Below are 22,680 nucleotides of genomic sequence, written 5' to 3'. Positions count from 1 at the left end.
TCTCACAGGTGATGTGGTCAAGATGTTTCGACAAATTTGGGTGAAGCCAGAGCAACGAAGACTTCAATGTATTCTATGGAGAAATGATGAAACACAACTGTTGGAAACCTTTCAACTCAACACTATGACGTTCGGAGTTGCTTCATCACCTTATCTGGCCACTCGATGTTTGAGACAGTTGGCGGAGGATTTTGAATTGTCACACCCTCGGGCATCACAAATTATCAGAGACGATTTCTATGTCGACGACTTACAAACTGGCGGACAAACGGAGGAAGAAGTCATACAAATCAAGGATGAAGTTACAGCAATTCTGCAGTCAGCTGGTCTCGATTTGCAGAAGATCTACTCCAATGTGGAAGGTTTGAGTCATAACAACGCTGATCATGAGATTACGGAAATAAAAACGCTGGGACTTTGTTGGCAACCTGGAGATGATCGATTGAGATATCATACGTCATATCAACTGGATTCTAAAATCATCACCAAGAGAATCATACTATCGATTATTTCTCAAGTCTACGATCCGCTGGGTCTGATTGGTCCGTTTACAGTTCGATCAAAACTACTCCTGCAATTCTTGTGGAAGCTGAAGGTGGATTGGGATATTCCAATTCCAGACGATCTAAAGGAAAAATGGCTTTCTCACTGTGAGCAGCTAAACGAGATAAATAACATCGATATTCCTCGACACGTTCTCGTCGAGTCACCACAAACAATTCAGATTCATAGGTTCAGTGACGCATCAGAGGTCGCATATGGTGCATGTTTGTATATGCGTTCGATCAACTTGGATGGATCGGTACTGGTGAGACTCATCTGCGCTCGTTCAAGAGTAGCACCACTGAAGTCTACGAGTTTGCCGAGACTTGAACTCTGCGGAGCTCTTTTGCTGTCCACAATATTCGCAAAGGTCACAGAAGCATTGACCGTCAACATTGATGAATGCTTCTTTTGGAGCGACTCCACAATCGCACTTGCTTGGATCAAGGGTGATTCAAGCAGATGGCAGACCTTCGTGGGCAATCGTGTTGCTGAAATTCAGCGACTCACACCTGACGACAAATGGAATCACGTACCAACTGATCAGAATCCCGCTGATTTGATATCTCGAGGAATGGACGCCCAAGACTTGTCAACTTCAAGTCTTTGGTGGAATGGGCCAAGCTGGCTCCAGAAAAATGAGGATTCATGGCCACAATTAACATTCAAATTTCAGATGTTCCTGAGCAAAAAAATTGATGAAGACGTTTGCAGTGCTGGAAACGAAAGATTTCTCAATCTTGAGAAAATTCTCATCCTGGAACAAATTGTGCAGAGTGATTGCATACTGTCTGATATTTAAAGGGAATCTTCGAAAAAAACGCGATAAGAAACCATTGATTTCTGGATCATTGTCGGCAGAGGAATTAGCGAGAGCAAGGACAACACTTTTAAAATTACATCAAGAAGAAGAATTTCCGAGAGAGTTGCATGATCTTCAGCGTGATCAACCGATTCATCACAACAGTAAGCTGCTGACCTTGAACCCGTTCCTGGATGAAGAAGGTTTGATGAGAGTGGGGGGAAGATTGACTCATGCTCCATTATCCTACTCCCAACGCTTTCCCATCATCCTTTCCAAAAAACACGTGCTCACAGAATTGATTATTCGCCACTGTCATTACCAAAATTTACATGCTGGATCACAATTGTTAGCCGCAACCTTGCGCGAGAAGTATTGGATTGTATCAATGAGAGGTGCTACTCGTCGAGTCTTGAGTAAATGTGTTTTATGTTTTAGATTAAAACCCGCAGTTTCGTCACAAATGATGGGCAATTTACCAGAGGTGCGAGTAACGCCGTCGAGACCATTCGCTAATGTAGGATTAGACTACGCAGGGCCATTTAATATAAAGGTATCTAGGAACAAAACTGGTAAAGCGTATCTATGCGTTTTCGTATGCATGGCAGTCAAGGCCGTGCATCTAGAATTGGTCTCAGACCTGACAACAAACGCCTTTTTAAATGCATTGAAAAGGTTTATAAGTCGTCGTGGTAAATGCTTAACGATAATGTCTGACAATGGTAAAAATTTCATAGGAGCAAATAATGAATTGAAAAAAATCGTGAGGAGTTTGTTGTCAGAGAACGAGATTTAAGAAAAAATCATGAATTTTCTAGCGAATAATTCTATTAAATGGAGTTTTATTCCACCTTATTCCCCGCACATGGGGGGATTATGGGAGGCAGCAGTTAAATCTGCCAAATCTCATCTTAAAACGGTAATCAATGAAACACCGTTGACCGTCGAGGAACTTTATACCGTAATTGTGCAAATTGAATCTATCTTGAACTCAAGGCCGTTGTATCCTTTATCAGCTGATATCAATAATTTAAACGTGTTGACTCCTGGTCATTTTCTTATTGGAACGGCCTTGAATTCAATTTTAGAGGAAGATGTTCGAGACGTTCCCGTGAATCGAACGAACAGATTCCAATTATTGAGCAAAATGCAACAGTCTTTTTGGCAGAGATGGTCGACCGAATATGTGACACAGCTTCAATCGCGTTTGAAATGGAAGCAAAAAGATCGCAGCGAATATGTAAGAGTTGGACGAATGGTTGTGATTAAGGATGATAATTTGCCACCCTTACGATGGCAACTTGGGCGAATAACCGAAATGCACCCAGGTGCCGATGGACTGACTAGAATTGTAAGTGTTCCCAGTGTGCAAAGTTGCAGAACAGTTATGTAACTATTCTAGAACAAAAAATAACAAGTTCTATAACTGGTGAGGAACAGGTAGGTCAAAATGTCGTCCCCCTGGGGGCACAAAATAGGAACAAAAGTTTGTAACAATTCTAGAACAAAACTAGAACATTGTTCTATAACAATTCTGTAACTGATGTAGAACAATGTTCTAGAACAGTTACAAAAAATATTTGGAACCAAAATATATAATAGTTATAAATAAAATCTGTAACAATTCTAGAACACTATTATAGAACAGACCTATAAAAATGTTTTGTAATAGTTCTTGATCAGTATCATTTAACAGATCTGTATCAGTATTAAAAAAATTATCTAGACCGCTGTTAAGTAAAAAATCTACAACAAATCAAGAACTGTATATCTAAAATAATTGAGTAAAACATAGTTTTCTCAACTGTACTCAGTTTCATTAATTATATATCCCATTTATTTGTTTTTTATTTGTTATATCATAAATTTATACATCTATTAATTTAACTTACAAAATATTTTATTTTTCAAATTTGGTGTTGTAAAAAAATAATTAGGTAGGCTTTATTAAATGGATATCAAGTTGTTTCTAGAAATCTTTTTATTGAAATACGTTATACATATTTTAAATCTCACAAGCCTTTATGAAGATGACTGTTCTTATATGGAGTACATATTTTAAGTTTTATATTACAAATTAAATTTAAATCAAACATATTTCCATTATTAATTATTTGCATGCAACATTGAAATAATTACGCAATTCTTATCTTCTAATTCCATTTTTAAACACTTTCGTTTAACTTGATTTGCTTTTACTTTTACTACATTTGACATCGTTGTTAGACTAACTGAAAAAATCCCAAGTTTCTTTGAATCGCAGGGATCAATGAAAAAACGTTCCAGATTTGCGAATTTTTTAACTTCTAAAATTAAATTATTTGATTCTTTAAATATTTTTTTTATAAGTACTACTGAGCCATCATGCAATAAACAGCAATTGTTATTTTTTTCACTTGATATTCTGAATCCTGAATATTGCAAATACGCGATTTCTGAGTCGGTTAAAAATTTATTTTTATAATAAGGAACAGGAAACTTAGTTTCAGGGTACGAGGTTTTACTAATTTGACTTTTCTCAGTTATTCTGTTTACGAATTGAGTTAATGGTCTACTGCAAGTTTTAACTTCATTTTTAATTTTTTGTAAATAATTTTCAAATTTGAAAGCGCTGAACGTATCCAAAGGACCGAAATTTTTTACACATTCCATTAAATGTAAAAGTACGTGAACATTGTATGTTACATACTCTGCACCATACAAACTCGAATAATTTTCGACAAACCAAACTAAAAGATTGTGAGCGAAAAGCTGCCAATTTGTGTCTAAACATAATTCTTCATCTGCTAATATTCGAATTGAAACACTTAATGCTAGAAAATGTAAATAAAATTCATTTCGAAGGATAGATTTTAAAACAATCATGCCTGTATACAAAAGAAATTGTCTACATTCAGTTGCTTTCCATCGAGATATGTCTGTTAGTGCCCTAGGTTTTCGTGCGAATTCTCTAGGAATAAATTTCCCGAGTTTTATCAAATTTTTAGAAAGGCTTTGAATTTCCTCACTTTTTAATCGCACAACTGAAAGGCCGTGAACTAAAAACCACAACAAACGACGAACCACACCGAGACAAACGCAATGCATGTAATCGATCGGTACTTGTTGAATTATATCCGTCAACATTTCCTTTAAGCATGAATAAGTCTTGTGGTGTTCAGGATGTAATCTATTTTTGAAAGAATCATGTGTTCTAGCAGTTGAATGAATTTCAGGAAAAGTCATACGATTCCTGAAATGTACGCCTTCCTGAATACATTTAGGACATCCAAAATACCCGGTATGGTCTTTTGTTCCCATTATTTCAGCCTTAGCTGGTGCATCGGCAACAACCGCATCAATTGTGACTTGTACAATTTTGTCTCCTACTTTTACGCCCTCTTGTAAATATTTAATAGATTCAGTTACAAAGGGTCTTAAGAGTTCATTAAAATTATCAGGTTTTGAGTATCCGTGATACACACCGATCACAAAAGGTTCCGTATAAAATTTCTCAACTATTGCTCCCAATATCGTATAAAAATTACTTCCTGAACTTTTTACAAGAGGCATAGCATCAAAGTGTACATTTATTTTTATTGCATTCGGAACTGTTTTAAAATATTTCTTTATGGAATTTTCAATGCTTGAAGACAAACCAAAGTGATAATAATTTCCTGGACCCAGTGGTGATAAATTTAAAGTAGAATTTTTTGGAGTTTTTATGAAAGTACGTCTATCTTTCGGTAATTCAGTGTGGCCATGCTTAATTAAAACATTGAGCAACTTATTTGTTAATCTATGACTTAAATTTCCTTCTAAAATAATGTTTTTCAAATCAGTTGATAAATCTAAATCGCTACTACTATTTTCATTTTCATACGCAGAGTTTTCATGATCTCTATCTGAAAAATCGCTATTTACAATATCACTTTCAAAACTATTATAACTTTGATCAATAGAATCTTCTTGCATGGTGTGTATATTAAGTTCTTGAATGGAAGCTGCTTCAATTTCCAAATTATGATTAGGAGATAAATCGTCAGATATTATATAGTCAGTTGTTATTTCATTATTATCTCTACTAAAAGACTGAAGAGGTTCACCTACTATTAACTTGTTGAAAACGACTGATGAGATAGGAGCAGTAGCATTGGAATTATTACCTTCAGTTGTAACACACGTAGCAGCAGCAAAATCAAGTTTTATCTTTTTAGATTCGCTTTGAATCAAACGCGATTTTTGCCTCTTTGTCAGATTACAAATATCCTTTGGCATCTTTACTGAAAAAATATATACATACGACTTTAAGGTACAACTTTAAAAACATATTTTATATTTATAATCTTTAATAAAAACCAATAAACAATCATAATTGTCTCTTTGAAGGACTGTTAGGTACATATATTGTAACCCTATCTTTATTTTGTTCACAAATTAAAATTTAACATTTTCTAAAACATTTACATTTTTAAAAAAATTTTTTTTTAAGAAACACTTTTTCAATGACGATTTTCTTGAAACTCAAAATATTTTTAAAAATCTAAAAAAAACTTCGAAAAGTAAATTCAATTAAACGACTTTGAAAAATGATTTATGAGCAACGAATTTCGACAATTAAATTAGGTAAGAAAATTGAAAAAAAGAACAGTATTTTTAGAAACGTAGGATTAGTTATAAGAAACACTTTTAAAATTTATTATTCAAAAAATTTTAATTATAAAGTAATGTTGGATTAATTACAAAATACATGTACGATTTCACACATGCATTCAGAATGGAATATTTATTTTAATGTATAATTTTAAAGTATTTAAAAAATGTTTTTAATATTATACTGATAAAACTTTGTACCTTTCCATTTATGATTTATATTAGATATAAAATGAATTGAATTAATTTACAATTTACATTTAAAATCTTATTTTCAGGTTAGATTTGAAATATTTACTCAAATAATTAAAAATAATTTAAAGACATTAATAAAACAAATATGAATTTTTAACATGATTAAAAAATTTCTTATTAATAATGCAAACTCACCTGTAAAATCATACGAGGGTCCAAATGAAACGAACACAATTGCCAATGAAAATAAGCACAACGTCAATTTCACGTAGGGTCTCATGTTGACAACACTACAATTGAATCAGAATTCAAGGATAAGATATTGCCATTTGTAAATATCACATTATTTAATTATTTTGGGGTTTTAACAACCGTTAGAAGTAAATTGTATAAAGTATTTTATTTTATATCAGTTATACGAAACATTTTCTTCAGTTGGAAAATACTATATATTTTTGAATAAAACCAATTAAAATTTATAAATATATAAATGCAGATATTTGAAAATAATGATGAAACTTACCTTCAAAGTTCCGAATATACATTTTTTCACTATTAATCAGGACGAAGCGGTTGAAAAGTAAACATAACCATTAAGTCACATGGTAAATTTTAGGTTAAAAGCACGCTGATCGATGTATGTTGCATGATTGAGTTAATTACTTATACGTTGAGAATAGTAGGTCAGAATTTAAAATGTTTTTAATTTTATTAAATTAAAACAGATTTTTTATCATTAAATAATTAAAATATTATACTTTTCCGTATTCTTTCACGGTTTCACATTAACTGTTCAAAACAAACATTCCACAATGAGCAACGGGGACCCTATAGCGCAATGACGTGGCAATGACGAATAAACACTACTGCGAATAATACGTGACTTACGCAATAAACGCAAATTTCGTTAACTTTTCGTTACTAAAACATACTCAGAATCGATGAGGTGTACAATCGTTAATTGTAACATTTTTTTAATATGATATTAAAATGATGTTTTAGGGAACACAATTTTTAATTTTAAAGATTTATTTAATAAAATAAACCAATTTTTTCTATCATTGTATTATTTCTTATGACTTTTGAAAGACGCGATTTATGAATTCAAACTTTTGATATCTTGCCTCCTAAACCCTACAGTTTAGAGCATGCGTATTTTATTACAGCTGGTTTTTCCTGATTTTACCATTATAATCCATACTGCACATTTTAATGGTTAATCTGCCGGCATCCACGTGCTAAAGATCCATAAATAACCTCGATTAGGCTGAAGATAAATTTCGATATTTTGTGTTCTTAGTGCAATTAAGATTTTTAAAATTAAATTTAAATTTAATTGCTTGGTTGCATCCAAAAAATGGATTACGAAAATCTATCTAACTATGTAAGTATAACTATAAATTTTCGATTTAAAAAGTGTTAGTTTTTAAAGTTCTTATACTTATTATTATAGGAGAATATTTTTATAAATAAAATAATGCATATTTTTTTAAGTTAAAAAAATAATATGAAATCTTAATGCTTCAATATACTTTATTCAAGTAGTTTAATTAATATTTTTACTTCTGATTTTTGTGATAATTAATTTTTTTGCATTCGTTATTTTTATATGTATAGAAGCCATTGACTTTGAAAAGCCATTTGCTGTGGTAAAATTTCTTGATGATGCAGACGAATTTCCGTACTCAGAGGTGCCTTCCGAATGGTTGTCGAAGTTTGTGGATGAAAATAACAATGAGGAATATTTCATGTGCTGGTGGCCCAAAGCATCAGAAAAAAATGTTTCATCGTTAATATCATCCAAAGCAAAAGTCGACGAAACCAATTGGATACAACTGGCAGTTGAATTTGACAAATATTGCTGTAAGTTACTTTTGTTTAATATGCGCTCTTTTAAATTTTTCCAAGAAGAAAAATTAATTTTTTAATTTATATTTAAGTCAAAAATGCATTTTGTGTCAATATTGTCCACCATAGTATCCTCTAATAAAATATAATATTCACAAAAAACTTGAATTTTAGTATATATACTTATATATTTAGTATATTTAGTATATTTATATATATCCTCTTATTTTTTGTACTAGACAACAAACTAATTTATTTCTAATTACAGCTACATTACACAGTGCTCGAAAAAGAGCAGAAAATTCAAATTACCAAACAACAGACGAAAATAATTTAGGTAAAGGTTTTCGGAGAAAAAGAGTAAAAGAATTTTCAAGTGATGATGAAGAAATAAATAATAAAAATAAAAGGAAGAAGCAATCTGCCTATCAAAATAAATCCTTTGAGGACGAAGATGCTGAACTTCCGAAAATCTCCAAGTTACCAATATTTTCAGACACAGTTATGTCAACAGAAATAAGAAATACATGTATAGATCTAACCGATTTTAATTCTGGAAATGTATCTCTTATTTCTGGATCAGTAGATGGTGGTACAAAAAATATAATTGTACCACAAAAACTGCATGGTATAATTTTACATTTTATTTAGCTTGAACAAGTGATGCATGCATACTCTTAGAAGTACTTAGTTCGAGTTTTCTTAAATTCATAACTTCTAATTTTTATTTTCTTTTTAGATGGTTCCGAGACTAAAACAGATCAAATTCATTACCGTGTGTTGGCCGAAATAAAATTAGAGCTTAGAGATATAAATACACGTTTATGCAGGCTCGAGAAAAAAAGTCCATTATCTGTACATGAAGGTTTTCAATTAATTGAGGATTTGATACCATTTCGTCATGAAAGTGAAATATCTGATTTTAATGATAGATTAAAAAATAATGCTGAAATGAGTAAATTATTTGTAAGTATTTTATTGTTTGAAAATATTTTTTTAACCTTAAGCTATATCCTTCAAGCAAATAATAGTTGAAATTAAAGAGCTACTCCTAACTAACATTTTTATAATTAAATCTAATTTTTTCATTTCATTTTTAGGAATCATTCATTTTAAAAATTGGTGGAGATGGCTCAAAGGGGCATATTTATCAGGCTCTTGCCAGAGTCATAAAAAACAAGTGTGCAAGGGGATTTACATGGAAAGGGAACAAATCAAAGCCAGGAGCAAAAAATTTGAGGTGTATGAAGGATATAAAAGGTAAAAAAATAAACTATTTGGTAGTGTATACATAACAAAAATACTGTTGAAATAATTTATACCCACTAAGTCGCAATAATAATTAAAGGCGTTAAGAATAATATAATTTCACTTTAAGGCTGATCTCACTTTTAAATTATCAAAAATAAATTTTAAAAAAATTTTAACTACTTTTATCCTTAGAAAAATATAAATAAAAAAATATTTCAACATTGTAGGTGCATTATGCAAAACTCACACTACATTAACTGAGGCGGATTTCGACATACATGCCGCGGAATGGTTCCGCACTGCGAACCAACGATACAAAAGAGAAAAAATAAAGTAATTTGAAAATATTTAAATTTTTTAATAAAGTATAGCTGGTGTATGATATGCTAAATAAATAATTTTTTGTAGGAGGCAAAATGCTCGAAGGCAGAGTCAGCAAGCTGAAAACTAACTTTCTCGTTTTTGCTTAATTTTTAAGAAAAACATTGTTTTTGTTTTTTTATATAATTTATATTAATTATTTTAAAAGACACAGTCTGACATTTATTTAAGCATTTATAATTGCAATCAATATTTTCAACAGTAACTTTAACGATTTTTTAAAATCTATTTAATAACTTTCTGTTGGACGGATAAAAAGCATTTGCAATAAGACTGACTTTCTCGTTTTTGATTAATTTTTAAGGAAAACATTGTTTCTATTCGTTTATATTAATTATTTCATGAGACACAGTCTGATATTTATTTAAGCATAATAATGATGAGTATTAGTAATATATGTTGTCTAATTACTATCTAAGTATAATTGCAATCTGTATTTTCAACAGTAACTTTAACGATTTTTTAAAATCTATTTAATAATTTTCTGTTGGACGGATAAAGGGCATTTGCAATACTTTAATTTAAAGGGTACATGATATCGCATAAGATAGTGTTTTGTTCCAAGTTTCGATGCGATCTTTGTATTTCAATAATAAGTAAAGAAAACATTTATTTGTATGAATAAATTTACTTTGTAACGAATTATATAATTGTTTTTCTTTATACCCCATTTTTTCATTTTGTACATATTTGTGAAACCTATTATCAAATTCTCTACTCTTATTCTATAAAAGATTATGCACATTTAAAAAGTTATGACTTGCAAGAATTATAGTTAAGATTTTTTGTATGACTTCTAATAATTTAAATTAGCCTATTTGTAAGCTTTATGTAAGCTGCCTTTAGTGAAAATAAACACGTGTTTATAATGATAGAACAGTGATAGAAAAGTTATTTACATTTTTGTAACAGTGTTCTAGAACACTGTAAGAACAATGTTACTTCGAAATTCTATAACTAATTTAGAACAAATGTTCTGGAACAAATGTTACATGTTTGTTATAGAATATATACAGAACAACAGTTCCAGAACAAATCTAGAACAAAGTTCTAGAACGGTTCTATGATAAAATTGTAACATTTGTTCTAGAACACTGTTCTTTTTTTGGTATAGAACAGTTATAGAGCGTGCACACTGGGTTAGGACAGCTTCGGGAATTGTAAAAAGGTCTTTACCAAAGATATGTATTTTACCTCTTGAAGAGGAAGATTGACTGCTAAGTATTTTAACTCGATATTTTGCTAATGGTAATTAATTTATGTTTTAAAATGCTTCTATTGTTAAGGGAAGCATTTCAAGGGGGCCGGGATGTTTTGAATTTTGCGGCAAAAATGACCAATTTATATTTTGGAACACAGAGAGAGGTCATGTGAGTAAGGAGGATTGATGTAAACGACGTAGCGGGGAGAGATAGTCTCCTTAGAGCCATGTAATGAAATAGACGCACTAAATTTCGAGTAATTATAATAAAGTGTTTTTATATTCAAGTTTGAGATGCAACCTAATTTATTTTTCACACCTAATCGCAGTTATGCACATTCATTTCTAAAACAATTATTTAAAAACAAATATTTAATTATTTTCAAAAAATTTCAGAACAATATTTTAAAAAAAGTTATTCTTAGAAATATTTTATTATAATTCTTTGCAAAAATTTAATACAGTTCAAAAAATTTTTTAAATTCTCTTCAAAATTACAATTATTTTTATAAATAATAAAATTCTTCTCCGAAATTCAATTATTTTTAAAAATTTTAATAAAAATTCATAGCAAAATTTCAATTATTTTCAAAAATTACAATATTCATCGCAAGAATTCAATTATTTTCAGAATTTTTAACATTCTTCGCAAAAATTTAATTATTTTCAAAAAAAAAATTGTCGTAAACATTTTAATTATATTTATAAATAATTTTTCGACAAAATTCAATTATTTTCATAAACAATAGTATTCATCACAAAAATTCAATTATTTTCAAAAGTAATAAAATTCTTTCGCAGAAATTTAATTCTGTTCAAAAATTTAAAAAAATTCTCGTCCAAATTTCAATGACGTTTATAAATAATAAAATTCTTCAGAATACTTTCTAAAAATTACAACTACAGTCCTTCCAAAATTAAATTATTTTCCACAATTTTTAACTAAATTTCATCTCCAAGTCAATTATTTAAATACAAAAATTCCATTTTTTATAAAAATTGTTTATTGTAAAAAGTAATTAAGGTACAATATTTTCAAAACATTTTAATAAAGAAATTCTCAAAATTGAATTTTTAAAAATTAATTTTGATATTGAATCAACATTTTAAATAATTTTTCAAAGATACTAGTGTTTTAATTAAATGTACGATTGAAAAATTTTCAAATAATTAAAATTTGATAAAATCTATTAAAAAGAATTGTTTGATAAATACTTTTTAAAGTTTTTTAAAGTTTTGTTTTAAAGTTTTTTTTTTTTTTTGATTAATACTTTTTAAAGTAAAAGAATTTTTGAAGAATATAAAAAAAAAATAAAATTTTTAAAGAATTTTAATTATAAAATAATAAGAACATGTTTTTTCCAAAATTTATTAGGTCTGAAAAATTAAATTTTTAAGAATTTTAATTTACTTTGTTTGTAGATAATTAAAAAATTATAATAAAACATTTCTAAGAATTAGTATTTTAAAAATATCGCACTAAATTTTTTTTAAAATAATTGAATTTCTTAAGCAAATTTCTATAAGTTATAGAAAACTAATCAATTTTTTTTTTAAATTTGATTAAAAATTATAAACATAACTCTGTTGTTTAAAATGTTAAAAATAATTCTAAAAAATTTTAATGTTATCATTTTTTATGTTTATGTATTTGAATTTTTTGAAATATGTAAGTGAAAATATTTAAATATTAAAAATTTTTAAAAATTAGAATGGAATAATTCTAAGAATTTCTTTGTTCTAAAATAGTTTAATATAATTTATCGAAGAAAAATTTTCATTAATTTTCGTTTTTAAATTTACACTTGATAATTTTTCATTAAAATTTTATTATCATAAAAAATGATTTAAAAATATAATTTTGAAAAATTTGTCTATAGCTATTTTGCACATTATAAAAAGCGAAATAAGTTGCATTTTATACTAAAAATGTGGTATTTTGTTGCAACATTTGGAAGAAAGTCGAAAAGTCGGAATTTTTGGAAAAAAGTCGCATTTTCTGAAAATAGTCGAAAAAAGTCGAAAAAGTCATAATATCTGAGGCCTGAATTAATATTGAACGTTAGAACACTTTAAATTAAGAATGAAGTTCATTAAAATGTTCTTTTAAAAGATTTAATAAAGATTTTCGTAAAATAGATTTTTTCTAAATATAGTAATCGACAAATGTTCTTTTATAAAAATAATAAAAATTGACAAAAACATTAAATGCGTAAACGAATTTTTTCGTCTTTCTATCTATAAATACCAGTTAGTGATAAATGAACGTCATTATAAATAGTTGAAGATTAAACATTTTCTATTATGTGTACATGTATAATGTTCGTTTGCCATTGCCACCTTCAAAGCTCGCAACGTAAAACCAGTCAATCGCAGCAAGGCAATTTACGTAAAAAGAAGATAATAGCATGGTAATCGCTTAAGGCACACATTGTTTAACTTAGTTTCAACATCAACTTCAACTTTTGTACTCTGCCATGCTTCAAAGGAATTTAAACGCGCGAAAAATAAATTATGCATCATCCTTTACTGCTCACCTATCTGACATTATTTTATCTAATAATTAATTCCTTTTTTTTATTATCCCGATTCTTTTTATTTTATTTAGAGAGACACTCTTTGTCATATATTTGTGTCAGTTATTTCATTGAAATTTTATTCTTCACTATTTTATATATATATATATATATATATATACATATATATATACATAATTTCATTATCTTTGAATAAGAAAAAAATTAATTATCACTACACTTTTCTCAAAATAAATGTTGAAACAACATTATTAATTTTCTCGGAAAAATGAATTAATCTAATATTTATTATACTACATTAATTAGGATTAATTATCTACATCTTTGATATTAATAGTATTTATACAGAGCAAGAATTATCGAAAAAAAATTTGAATGAAATACTAATAAAATATAAATGTATTTCTAAAATCTATAATTAAGAGAAAGTGAAAAGCTTTTTTAAATACTGGTTTTATGGAACGTTTGCATCTGAAATATTTAATAAAAGAAATTTCTGACAGACCATATACGCGGGAATGTGGTAAATGTTGCAGAAATAACATTCCTTAATTGAGGAAAAGGATAACATAAATATTTATTAATGAAACATGGAAACTCAATTAGAATGTTAATTATTTTTCAATCGCGCATAATTTTCCAATTCTTTACATCTCACTAAATGATAGAACTAAAAAAATGAATTGAAAATAATGCAGAGTAGTTACTATTTTAAAGAATAAAAAATATGCACAATGATTGTTTTCAAAATCTTTAAAATCACTACAAAAACCATAAAAAAGGAATAATAGTAGACGGGGGAAAGCATTAAACGTTTCTACACGCGGGTTTGTTATAAACTTTATCGGTATTTATATAATGTTTGGTTTTTGGTTAAATTGCAAAATTAAGGATAAGAATGAATTTTAATTAAATACTAGCAACAATTCACGTGTTAAAGCGCGCGGCTTACTTCTTGCTACCTTTTTTCAAATAAAACTAGCAATTTTAAAAATAATAAAATTTAAAAATTTTCTAATTTAAACTTTTGTTGAAAACAGTAAAAAAATTCAGTTTTGGAGAAATTACAAATATTTGCAGAAATTCAATTATTTTCAAAAAAGAATAAAATTCTTCTTATAAAATTCAACTATGTTCAAAATTTGAAAAAAATTCTCTTAAAAATCCCAATTATCTTTATAAATAACAAAATTCTTCTCCAAAGTTCAATTATTTTCATAAATAATAATAAAATTCATCGCCGGATTTCAATTATTTTTAATACAATTTTACAATTTTTTTTACTCGACAAATGTAATTATTCTTAAAAACTTAATTTCAATTCCTCGAAAAAATCAATTATTTAAAAACATGTTTCTTTAAAATTCTTTAGAAGAATTCAATTATTTACAAAAATATTAGAATTTTTCACAGGAATTCAATTATTATCAAATATTTTAATAAAATTGATTGAAAGAAAACAATTATTTTATATACAATTTAAATTAAATTTTTTTGAAATAATTCAATTATTCTTTTCGACTTAAATAAAATTTTTGCCAGGAATTTAATTATTTTTAAAAATTTTAATAAAATTCTTATTGCTACTATATTAAATTATTTTCATACGTAATAAAATTAATCGCAGGAATTCAATTCATGGCAATACAATTATCTTCAGGCATTTTAATAAAATTTTTTGCAGAATTCAATCATTTTCATCAATAACAATATTCATTACAAGAAAATCAATTATTTTTAAATTACAAATAATTGTAGAAATTCAATTATTTTTAAATTACAAATAATTGTAGAAATTCAATTATTTTCAAAAAAATAAAATTTTTATAAAATTCAACTGTGTTCAAAATTTGAAAAAAATTCTTGTAAAAATCACAATTATCTTAATAAATAACAAAATTCTTCTCCAAAGTTCAATTATTTTCATAAATAATAAAATTTATTGCAGGATTTCAATTATTTTTAATACAACTTTACATGAATTGCTCGAGAAACGAAATTATTCTTAAAAATTTAATTTCAATTCCTCGAAAAAATCAATTATTAAAAAAAAATGTTTTTTAATATTCTTTAGAAGAAGTCTATTATTTACAAAAATATTAGAATTTTTCACAGAAATTCAATTATTTTTAAATATTCTAATAAAATTGATTGAAAGAAATCAAATATTTTAATAAAATTGTTCACAAGAAATAAATTATTTTAAATACAATTTTAATTAAAATTTTTGAAATAATTCAATTATTCTTTTAGATTTTAATAAAGTTCTTCCCAAGAATTCAATTATCTTGAGGCATTTTAATAAAATTCAAAATTTGAAAAAAATTCTTGTAAAAATCCCAATTACCTTTAAAAATAACAAAAATCTTCTCCAAAGTTCAATTATTTTCATAAATGTCAAATAAATTCTTATCCTAATTTCAATTATTTTCAAAAATTTTTTTAATTTCAATGATTGTCAATATCTACAATTTTAATAAAATTTCCCAAAAAGAATTCAATTATTTAAAAAAAGTTTTAATAAAATTCTATCCAAACATTAAATTATTTTCATAAATAATAAAATTTTGTTAAGAAATTCAATTATTATTTTCATAAAAAATAATTTAATATTCTAGAAAATAATAATTGAATTAAAAAAATAAAAATAATTTTGATCAAGTTATAGTAACAATATTCTTATAATAAAAATAAATGATGATTTTATCTCTCAGTCATCTTTAATTATTATTAGAAAACATGAAGAAATTGATCACTCCGAGTTTTCGAGTCGGAGCAATCGATATTTTCATGTTTTATAACAATACTTTTATAAGTTGATTAATTTTAAACAAGTTGTTCATTTTATGACCATTTAGCTTCCTCAATATATATATAGAAATTACGGTTTTCCAAACTTTTGAAAAACTATGTACAAAAGGGTTCGTCTAGAAGATTTGTTAAAAATAAAATTATATAAATCATTTATAAGTTGTTGTATAAATATTTGGTGAAATTTACACTTTCATTTGCCAATTGCTTCTATTTTATGATAGAATAATCATTTCAAAATATTAATATTAATATTAAATTAATTATGAAAAAAATACAAAATTTGAATTTTTTGTAAAAAAGAAAAATATTTATTAATTTTATAAATTTTGATAAAATATATACTTTGTATACATCAATCAATTCGTTTTCTTGTCAGGAATGTAATTTTGAGAATAATTAATAAAACTATTAACAAATAAAAAAATTATTTCAAAAAATACAAAAACAAATTTTTTCTGAATTTTAAAAAAATTGTATAAAAAAAAATTTTGTAGATATTTTTGAAAATCCTTGTGTCAAATTTTAGGTATTAATGACTGCAATAAACCTGCAAAATTTCAGGACAATCCATCAAAATTTGTATGAGATAATTTGTACACAATTTTTGTGACATACACACACACACACATACACACATACACACACATACATCTGGACATTTGCTTATAATTGAATATACATATGTTCTAGATAAAAATGAGTCCATATAACCTTCTTTTGAAAAATTGAAAATCGTCACCAATGCAAAGCTTCCTCATGAGGAAGCAAAAAGGTTTGAATTTGAAATTTTTGAATGTCTTAATTCCTGTGGAAAATCCTGTTCCAAAAATAAGATTAAAAATAGTAATTGTGCAAATATTTTTTTTTTCAAAAACAAAATAATAATTTTGTTAAAAATATTGTGATTCATAAACAAAAATAATACAAAATAAATAAATTTTCTATTTCTCAATCACAGTTGTTTAACAATTTTCTAATTTTGTTTAGAAGTAAAGAACAAAAATCTGTATATAATTTCAATTTGACAAAACATAATATTTAACAAAATTTTAGTCTTTTAATGAAAAGAAGTAAATTTAATAAACTATTTATTTACCAATAATTTTATTAGAATTATTTACTAATAAATAGGTCAGGTAATAAACAATTTAACGAATTTAAACAAAAATTTATTGAATTTAAATAAAAATTGTAGAAATTATTGAAACAGGTAAAAAAAGCGGATTAAGCAATACATATTTCAAAAAAATTCATATTCATATATATATATATATATATATAACACAAAAAAATACAATAAAGAAAACAAAATAAAATAAAAATGTTTAATGCTTCAATTTATTCACGTGTTATTCAATTTGAAATCAATACTTAAAATTGTTACGAAACAAAAGTGTAAAAAAACGTAATAATTGAAAAATTCTTCGCAATACACACGAATAATGATTTTAGTTTTCTCGATTAGGTAAAACTTCAAGTGAGATTCATAACCATGTTTGCTTATCAGTACATCGTAATTGCATGTGTGTGCATTCACGGCAAACCTTTTGCAAAACGCGTTTTCAGGTCAATGCTTCATAGATAAATTTCTGACACACAAAGACACCGGGAAGTGCTCGACTGTTTCTATACTTCCATAACATGAGATAAAATAATATTTCAAGGAAAAAAATACGTACATACATAAATAAAAAATAGAAAACTATTCAATAAAAGTTTGCTTTTAAAATTTTTATTAAAAATTGTGTAAAATTATATGTTCTTTTTACATTTTCCAGCAAAAAAATACAATTATAAATTGTAATTCTGTTTTTAGAAAAAAATAGTAATAATTACATATACATTTTTGTCTTAAATGAGACAAAGAGATTTCTACATTTAAAAAATAAAGTTGAAGATTATTTTATTGTGAAAATGTTTACTAATTTTTGTAATGGTGAAAATGGGAAAAAGAAAGTCATATTTTAATCCTGTATTATATTTGCGTTGTAGAAGTTTCATTAAAATTTTAAACAAAAAGTTTCATATTTTCCTTGTACAGTATTTTAGTATATACGATGTAAACAATGTAATAACTATGCTTTATAAAGTTTTATATTACTTGATGGGAAATTTTAAAATTGTATTTTCGAAATTTACGTATAAAATTTTCTTTTGAGATTCAGGAAAATTGAAAGAAGAATTCAAAGTTGATTTTTATCTTATTGAAATTGAATTCTCTATACTTGCATATTCTCTTCATTACCTTTACATAATTGTAATTATTCTTTAATTAATGGAAAACATGTTTTATATTTTTAATTTCGTAGGATAGTTTTCATATATAAAAAATTCGATAGTTGAAAAATAAAAATATACAACAAAAATAATGAAGTCTCTTGTGACGCGAACAAGTTTACTCTTCTGTTCTTCGCGTCATATTTTGTTTCACCCCAGACATTTTATGATGTTTAAATATTATCACAACCGTCAAAATAAACTGTCGTACATTTTGTCAATGTCAAACACAGTTGCTGTTTAGTTGTTTTTTTATTTTTAATCTAAATTTTCCGAGGGGGAATTTACTAGTAAAAATAGTGTACACTTGACTCCCTGTTCCACTTCTTATCATTATTACCAAGTATTACCGAGTATTACTAAGTATTACCAAGTATTACCAATTATTACCAAGCATTACCACTTATTACCAAGTATTACCTATTATTTTCAAAATAATAAAAGAAAGTGAAAAAGTTGAAAGTGAAATTCAACGTGTTAAATTTTTGAATGCGGGAATTTCTTATACGTAGAATTTACAACAAAATTATTTAAAAATCTTATTTAAAATAAAAACTACAATGAAACGCAGAGAAATAAATAATTAAATAATTCGTACATACAAAATACAATAATAATTTAATTGAGAATTGTCTCTTTTTAAAAACATAAATAAAAAAAATATCATTTGAATTGGTTTGAATTTTCTTTTAAGGGTCAGAATTTCCCAAACGGATCACCTAAATCTAAAAAATTTTCACTTTGAACCAAAATATATTTGTTTTACTCTTAATGTGGTTAAGAACAATCCCTGAAAATATTAAGCCAACAAATTTTTTTTGTAAAAGTTATTAACAATTGAGTTTTTTAGTACTGCTAAATTAAAAATTTTTTTTTTTGCGTTCCAGTTGACGGATTTAAAAATCAAAATATGTATTATTTTTGTCTTGAATTGTAATATTTGAATATTTTTCTTTAATTTTTAAAATTTTTTATATTATTTGTTTATAAAATGTTAATAAAGAAATATGTTTTTCACGTCCTAACAAAAAAATTAAAATTGTATTATATTCTTTAAATGTCTCCGAGTATGAAACTTAAATTAAAGGAGATAAAATTTATAACAGATTCCTCTAAACCGATTTTTGAATTTTTATTTGTTTATATTTGTTTGTTACTCAAAGTTAACAATTTACAATATTTTTAGAAAAAATCATGTTTATTTTTTAATTTTTCCATTGCACATGATCGAAATCAGTTTAAATTAGTCTAGTATTTGTACCAGATAAATAATAATATGCATAATGCAATTTATTTAAATTTTGAAAACAATATTAATTAACAAATAGATAATTTTGGTCATTGTTCATAAAACAATTGTTTTTTCGCAAACAAAATGTTTATTTAAGTAATTTATGCCTATTTTGCTAAAAAATTATTTTGAATTTAATAATTACCATTGTTATTAACAATAATTGCATGATCTAGTTACCAATAATCAAGTAGAGCTTTACAAGACATTAAACTCGTAAAACAAGAAAAACAGTTTTTCTTTTTGCAGAAATAAGCCATTTATTTGTTTAATAAGTGAATCATTTGTTTATAACAAATGTAATTGTTTATGTTAATAAATTTTTTAAGTTTTTTAAAGAATGTACGTATGACCAGGCATTACTAAGTATTAATAAGTATTACCTATATTACCAAGTATTACCAAGTATTAATATTTATTAATATATATATATATTTATTATTTATTTATTTATTATTAGTTCCTCGCCAAAGGGGGAATTTACTCAGGGATATGGTACACATACTAGACTAATTTAAACTGATTTCGATCATGTGCAATGGAAAAATAAAAAAATAAACATGATTTTTTCTAAAAATATTGTAAATTGTTAACTTTGAGTAACAAAAAAGTATAAACAAATAAAAATTCAAAAATCGGTTTAGAGGAATCTGTTATAAATTTTATCTCCTTTAATTTAAGTTTCATACTCGGAGACATTTAAAGAATATAATACAATTTTAATTTTTTTGTTAGGACGTGAAAAACATATTTCTTTATTAACATTTTATAAACAAATAATATAAAAAATTTAAAAAATTAAAGAAAAATATTCAAATAGTGCAATTCAAGACGAAAATAATACATATTTTGATTTTTAAATCCGTCAACTGGAACGCAAAAAAAAAAATTTTTAATTTAGCAGTACTAAAAAACTCAATTGTTAATAACTTTTACAAAAAAAATTTGTTGGCTTAATATTTTTAGGGATTATTCTTAACCACATTAAGAGTAAAACAAATATATTTTGGTTCAAAATGAAAATTTTTTAGATTTAGGTGATCCGTTTGGGAAATTCTGACCCTTAAAAGAAAATTCAAACTAATTCAAATGATATTTTTTTATTTATGTTTTTAAAAAGAGACAATTCTCAATTAAATTATTATTGTATTTTGTACTACGAATTATTTAATTATTTATTTCTCTGCGTTTCATTGTAGTTTTTATTTTAAATAAGATTTTTAAATAATTTTGTTGTAAATTCTACGTATAAGAAAGTGAAATTCAACGTGTTAAATTTTTAAATGCGGGAATATTTTGAAAATAATAGGTAATACTTGGTAATAAGTGGTAATACTTGGTAATAATTGGTAATAATTGGTAATACTTGGTAATACTTAGTAATACTCGGTAATACTTGGTATAATAATGATAATAAGTGGAACAGGGAGTCAAGTGTACACTATTTTTACTAGTAAATTTCCCCTCGAAATTTTCACTCAATATTTAATTAGGAATATTCAAATTTTTCAATTCAATTAGCTCCTTTCATTTTTGAAAATAATTTTATACATCAAGCTATTCTAATTCAGAAATTCACATCATTTAAATTTTAATTAGGAAATATACACTAGAAAACATTTTCCACGAATAAAAATCTTTTCCTATTTTTTGTTTTGTTTTTTAAAACAATGACGTTTAAAGTTAACTGAAAGGGATCGCCAGTAATTTCAAGAGAGTGACTAGAAAAATCGTCCACTTAATTTGAAGCTGTAATCTAATTCCAGGCTATTTAGCTAAAAAAAGAGGGAAATAAAGAAGTAAAACGAATATAGCACAGTACAATTATTTTAACGTACAAATCTAACAATGAAGAAGAAAAAAATGCATTTACTTAAAAAAAATATATTTCACAATTTTCCTGTTAAAAAAACTTGAAAAAAATTGTCCTCTAACTGATAACAAATAACAAAATTGTTGAGTTTCCTATGTATAATCCTCTTCATAGGCAATTTAAATTAAACTATTTCTTTAAATGTTTATTATCTCCTAATGTTTTTTCGCTTTTTTAATTGGAAAATTAGAACTCTCTAATATCAATGTGATTCGAAAAAACTATTATTTATAAGTAATTTTCTTATTATGAAACAAAACACAAATTTTTTAATGACATAGTGTAGTTTATCAGTACAAACATTACAATATACATAATTGATATATTATACTGTGAAATATTTTTTATACCAATAATAAAAAACGAATAAATACTTTTCTCAGTGGGTGAGGGGAATTAGCATACACACACACATAGTTTATAAAATTGGTGAATATAATACGAGAGATGTATCGTGGACTAGGATTTATCAAATAATTAATTAATACTAAGAGGCTTTTAAGATTACTTAAAAAGATAATTCAAAAGTTTAATTGACCGCAAAGGATGTGAAGTTTAACGAAGAGTCACCTCCTAACCCGAGGCATCGCATAATTTGAAATTACCACTAACGTAACGACATTAAATTTAATGGCAGCCAAGGAAGATTGGTTAAGGGTGGAAAAGAGTGAGAGAGAGAGAGAAAGCTGTAATCCCTACGGTTAAGTTTTAATTCTAGTACAGCGGATTTTCTCTACTGTGATACTAATTTCAGCTTACTTGCTATCAGAGATGAGAGCTTTACCCCATCGTTCTCTTAGAAAAAAATTTGCTACACTTATTATAATAGTAAACATTAAAAATAATTTTTAAAAAACAAAAGACATGCTAAAAACAAAAATATTTACCTTGAGATCACGTGGGATAAAAAGTGGTTTTGTAAATTACTTTTCATTTTTAAAAAAATAATATTTAGGGTTGATATTTTGTGAAAGTATAAAGTAATAGAGAAAGGTATACTAAAGTGCGCACAATTTTTATAAATAACTAGCGACG

General features: G+C 26.1%; 4 protein-coding genes across 8 annotated transcripts in view; 3 read left to right on the top strand and 1 right to left on the bottom strand.

Annotated features, from left to right (window-relative positions):
• The window catches only part of LOC122512966 (octopamine receptor beta-2R-like), a 557,896-nt gene that overhangs the window by 195,840 nt on the left and 339,376 nt on the right, over nucleotides 1-22,680 (bottom strand). The gene's annotated exons all lie outside the window — the stretch shown is intronic.
• Nucleotides 23-1,345, top strand: LOC122513016. Its single transcript, XM_043629243.1, has one exon. The coding sequence runs from the start codon at nucleotides 23-25 to the stop codon at nucleotides 1,343-1,345; it is 1,323 nt and encodes a 440-aa protein (XP_043485178.1).
• LOC122513015 lies at nucleotides 1,734-2,738 on the top strand. The gene is made up of 2 exons (XM_043629242.1): nucleotides 1,734-2,067; nucleotides 2,164-2,738. The coding sequence occupies exons 1-2, from the start codon at nucleotides 1,734-1,736 to the stop codon at nucleotides 2,736-2,738; spliced, it is 909 nt and encodes a 302-aa protein (XP_043485177.1).
• LOC122512968 lies at nucleotides 6,485-10,375 on the top strand. Of its 2 annotated transcripts, XM_043629170.1 has the most exons (7): nucleotides 6,485-7,556; nucleotides 7,790-8,035; nucleotides 8,289-8,648; nucleotides 8,760-8,986; nucleotides 9,121-9,280; nucleotides 9,499-9,604; nucleotides 9,680-10,375. In XM_043629170.1, exons 2-7 carry the CDS (start codon nucleotides 7,921-7,923, stop codon nucleotides 9,720-9,722), a joined length of 1,011 nt encoding a protein of 336 aa, XP_043485105.1. In that variant the 5' UTR covers nucleotides 6,485-7,556; nucleotides 7,790-7,920; the 3' UTR covers nucleotides 9,723-10,375. The 2 variants fall into 2 exon arrangements, with proteins under 2 accessions (XP_043485105.1, XP_043485106.1); XM_043629171.1 differs by lacking the exon at nucleotides 6,485-7,556 and having other exon boundaries at nucleotides 7,734-8,035.

This window comes from Leptopilina heterotoma, unplaced genomic scaffold, assembly GCF_015476425.1.
Source record: "Leptopilina heterotoma isolate Lh14 unplaced genomic scaffold, ASM1547642v1 Lhet_130, whole genome shotgun sequence".
Taxonomy (NCBI): domain Eukaryota; kingdom Metazoa; phylum Arthropoda; class Insecta; order Hymenoptera; family Figitidae; genus Leptopilina; species Leptopilina heterotoma.
Note: the sequence above shows the minus strand (reverse complement) of the source record. Positions and strands in the feature narration are given on the sequence as shown.

What these genes read in the sequence shown, in the direction of transcription:
- LOC122513016 (XM_043629243.1), top strand. Translation starts at nt 23, where the DNA reads ATGTTTCGACAAATTTGGGTGAAGCCAGAGCAACGAAGACTTCAATGT.
- LOC122513015 (XM_043629242.1), top strand. Translation starts at nt 1,734, where the DNA reads ATGAGAGGTGCTACTCGTCGAGTCTTGAGTAAATGTGTTTTATGTTTT. An exon ending in AACGATAATGTCTGACAATG is followed by an intron (nt 2,068 to 2,163) that starts GTAAAAATTTCA and finishes TGAATTTTCTAG; the next exon opens with CGAATAATTCTATTAAATGG.
- LOC122512968 (XM_043629170.1), top strand. Translation starts at nt 7,921, where the DNA reads ATGTGCTGGTGGCCCAAAGCATCAGAAAAAAATGTTTCATCGTTAATA. An exon ending in TGAATTTGACAAATATTGCT is followed by an intron (nt 8,036 to 8,288) that starts GTAAGTTACTTT and finishes TTCTAATTACAG; the next exon opens with CTACATTACACAGTGCTCGA. An exon ending in GTGTATGAAGGATATAAAAG is followed by an intron (nt 9,281 to 9,498) that starts GTAAAAAAATAA and finishes TCAACATTGTAG; the next exon opens with GTGCATTATGCAAAACTCAC.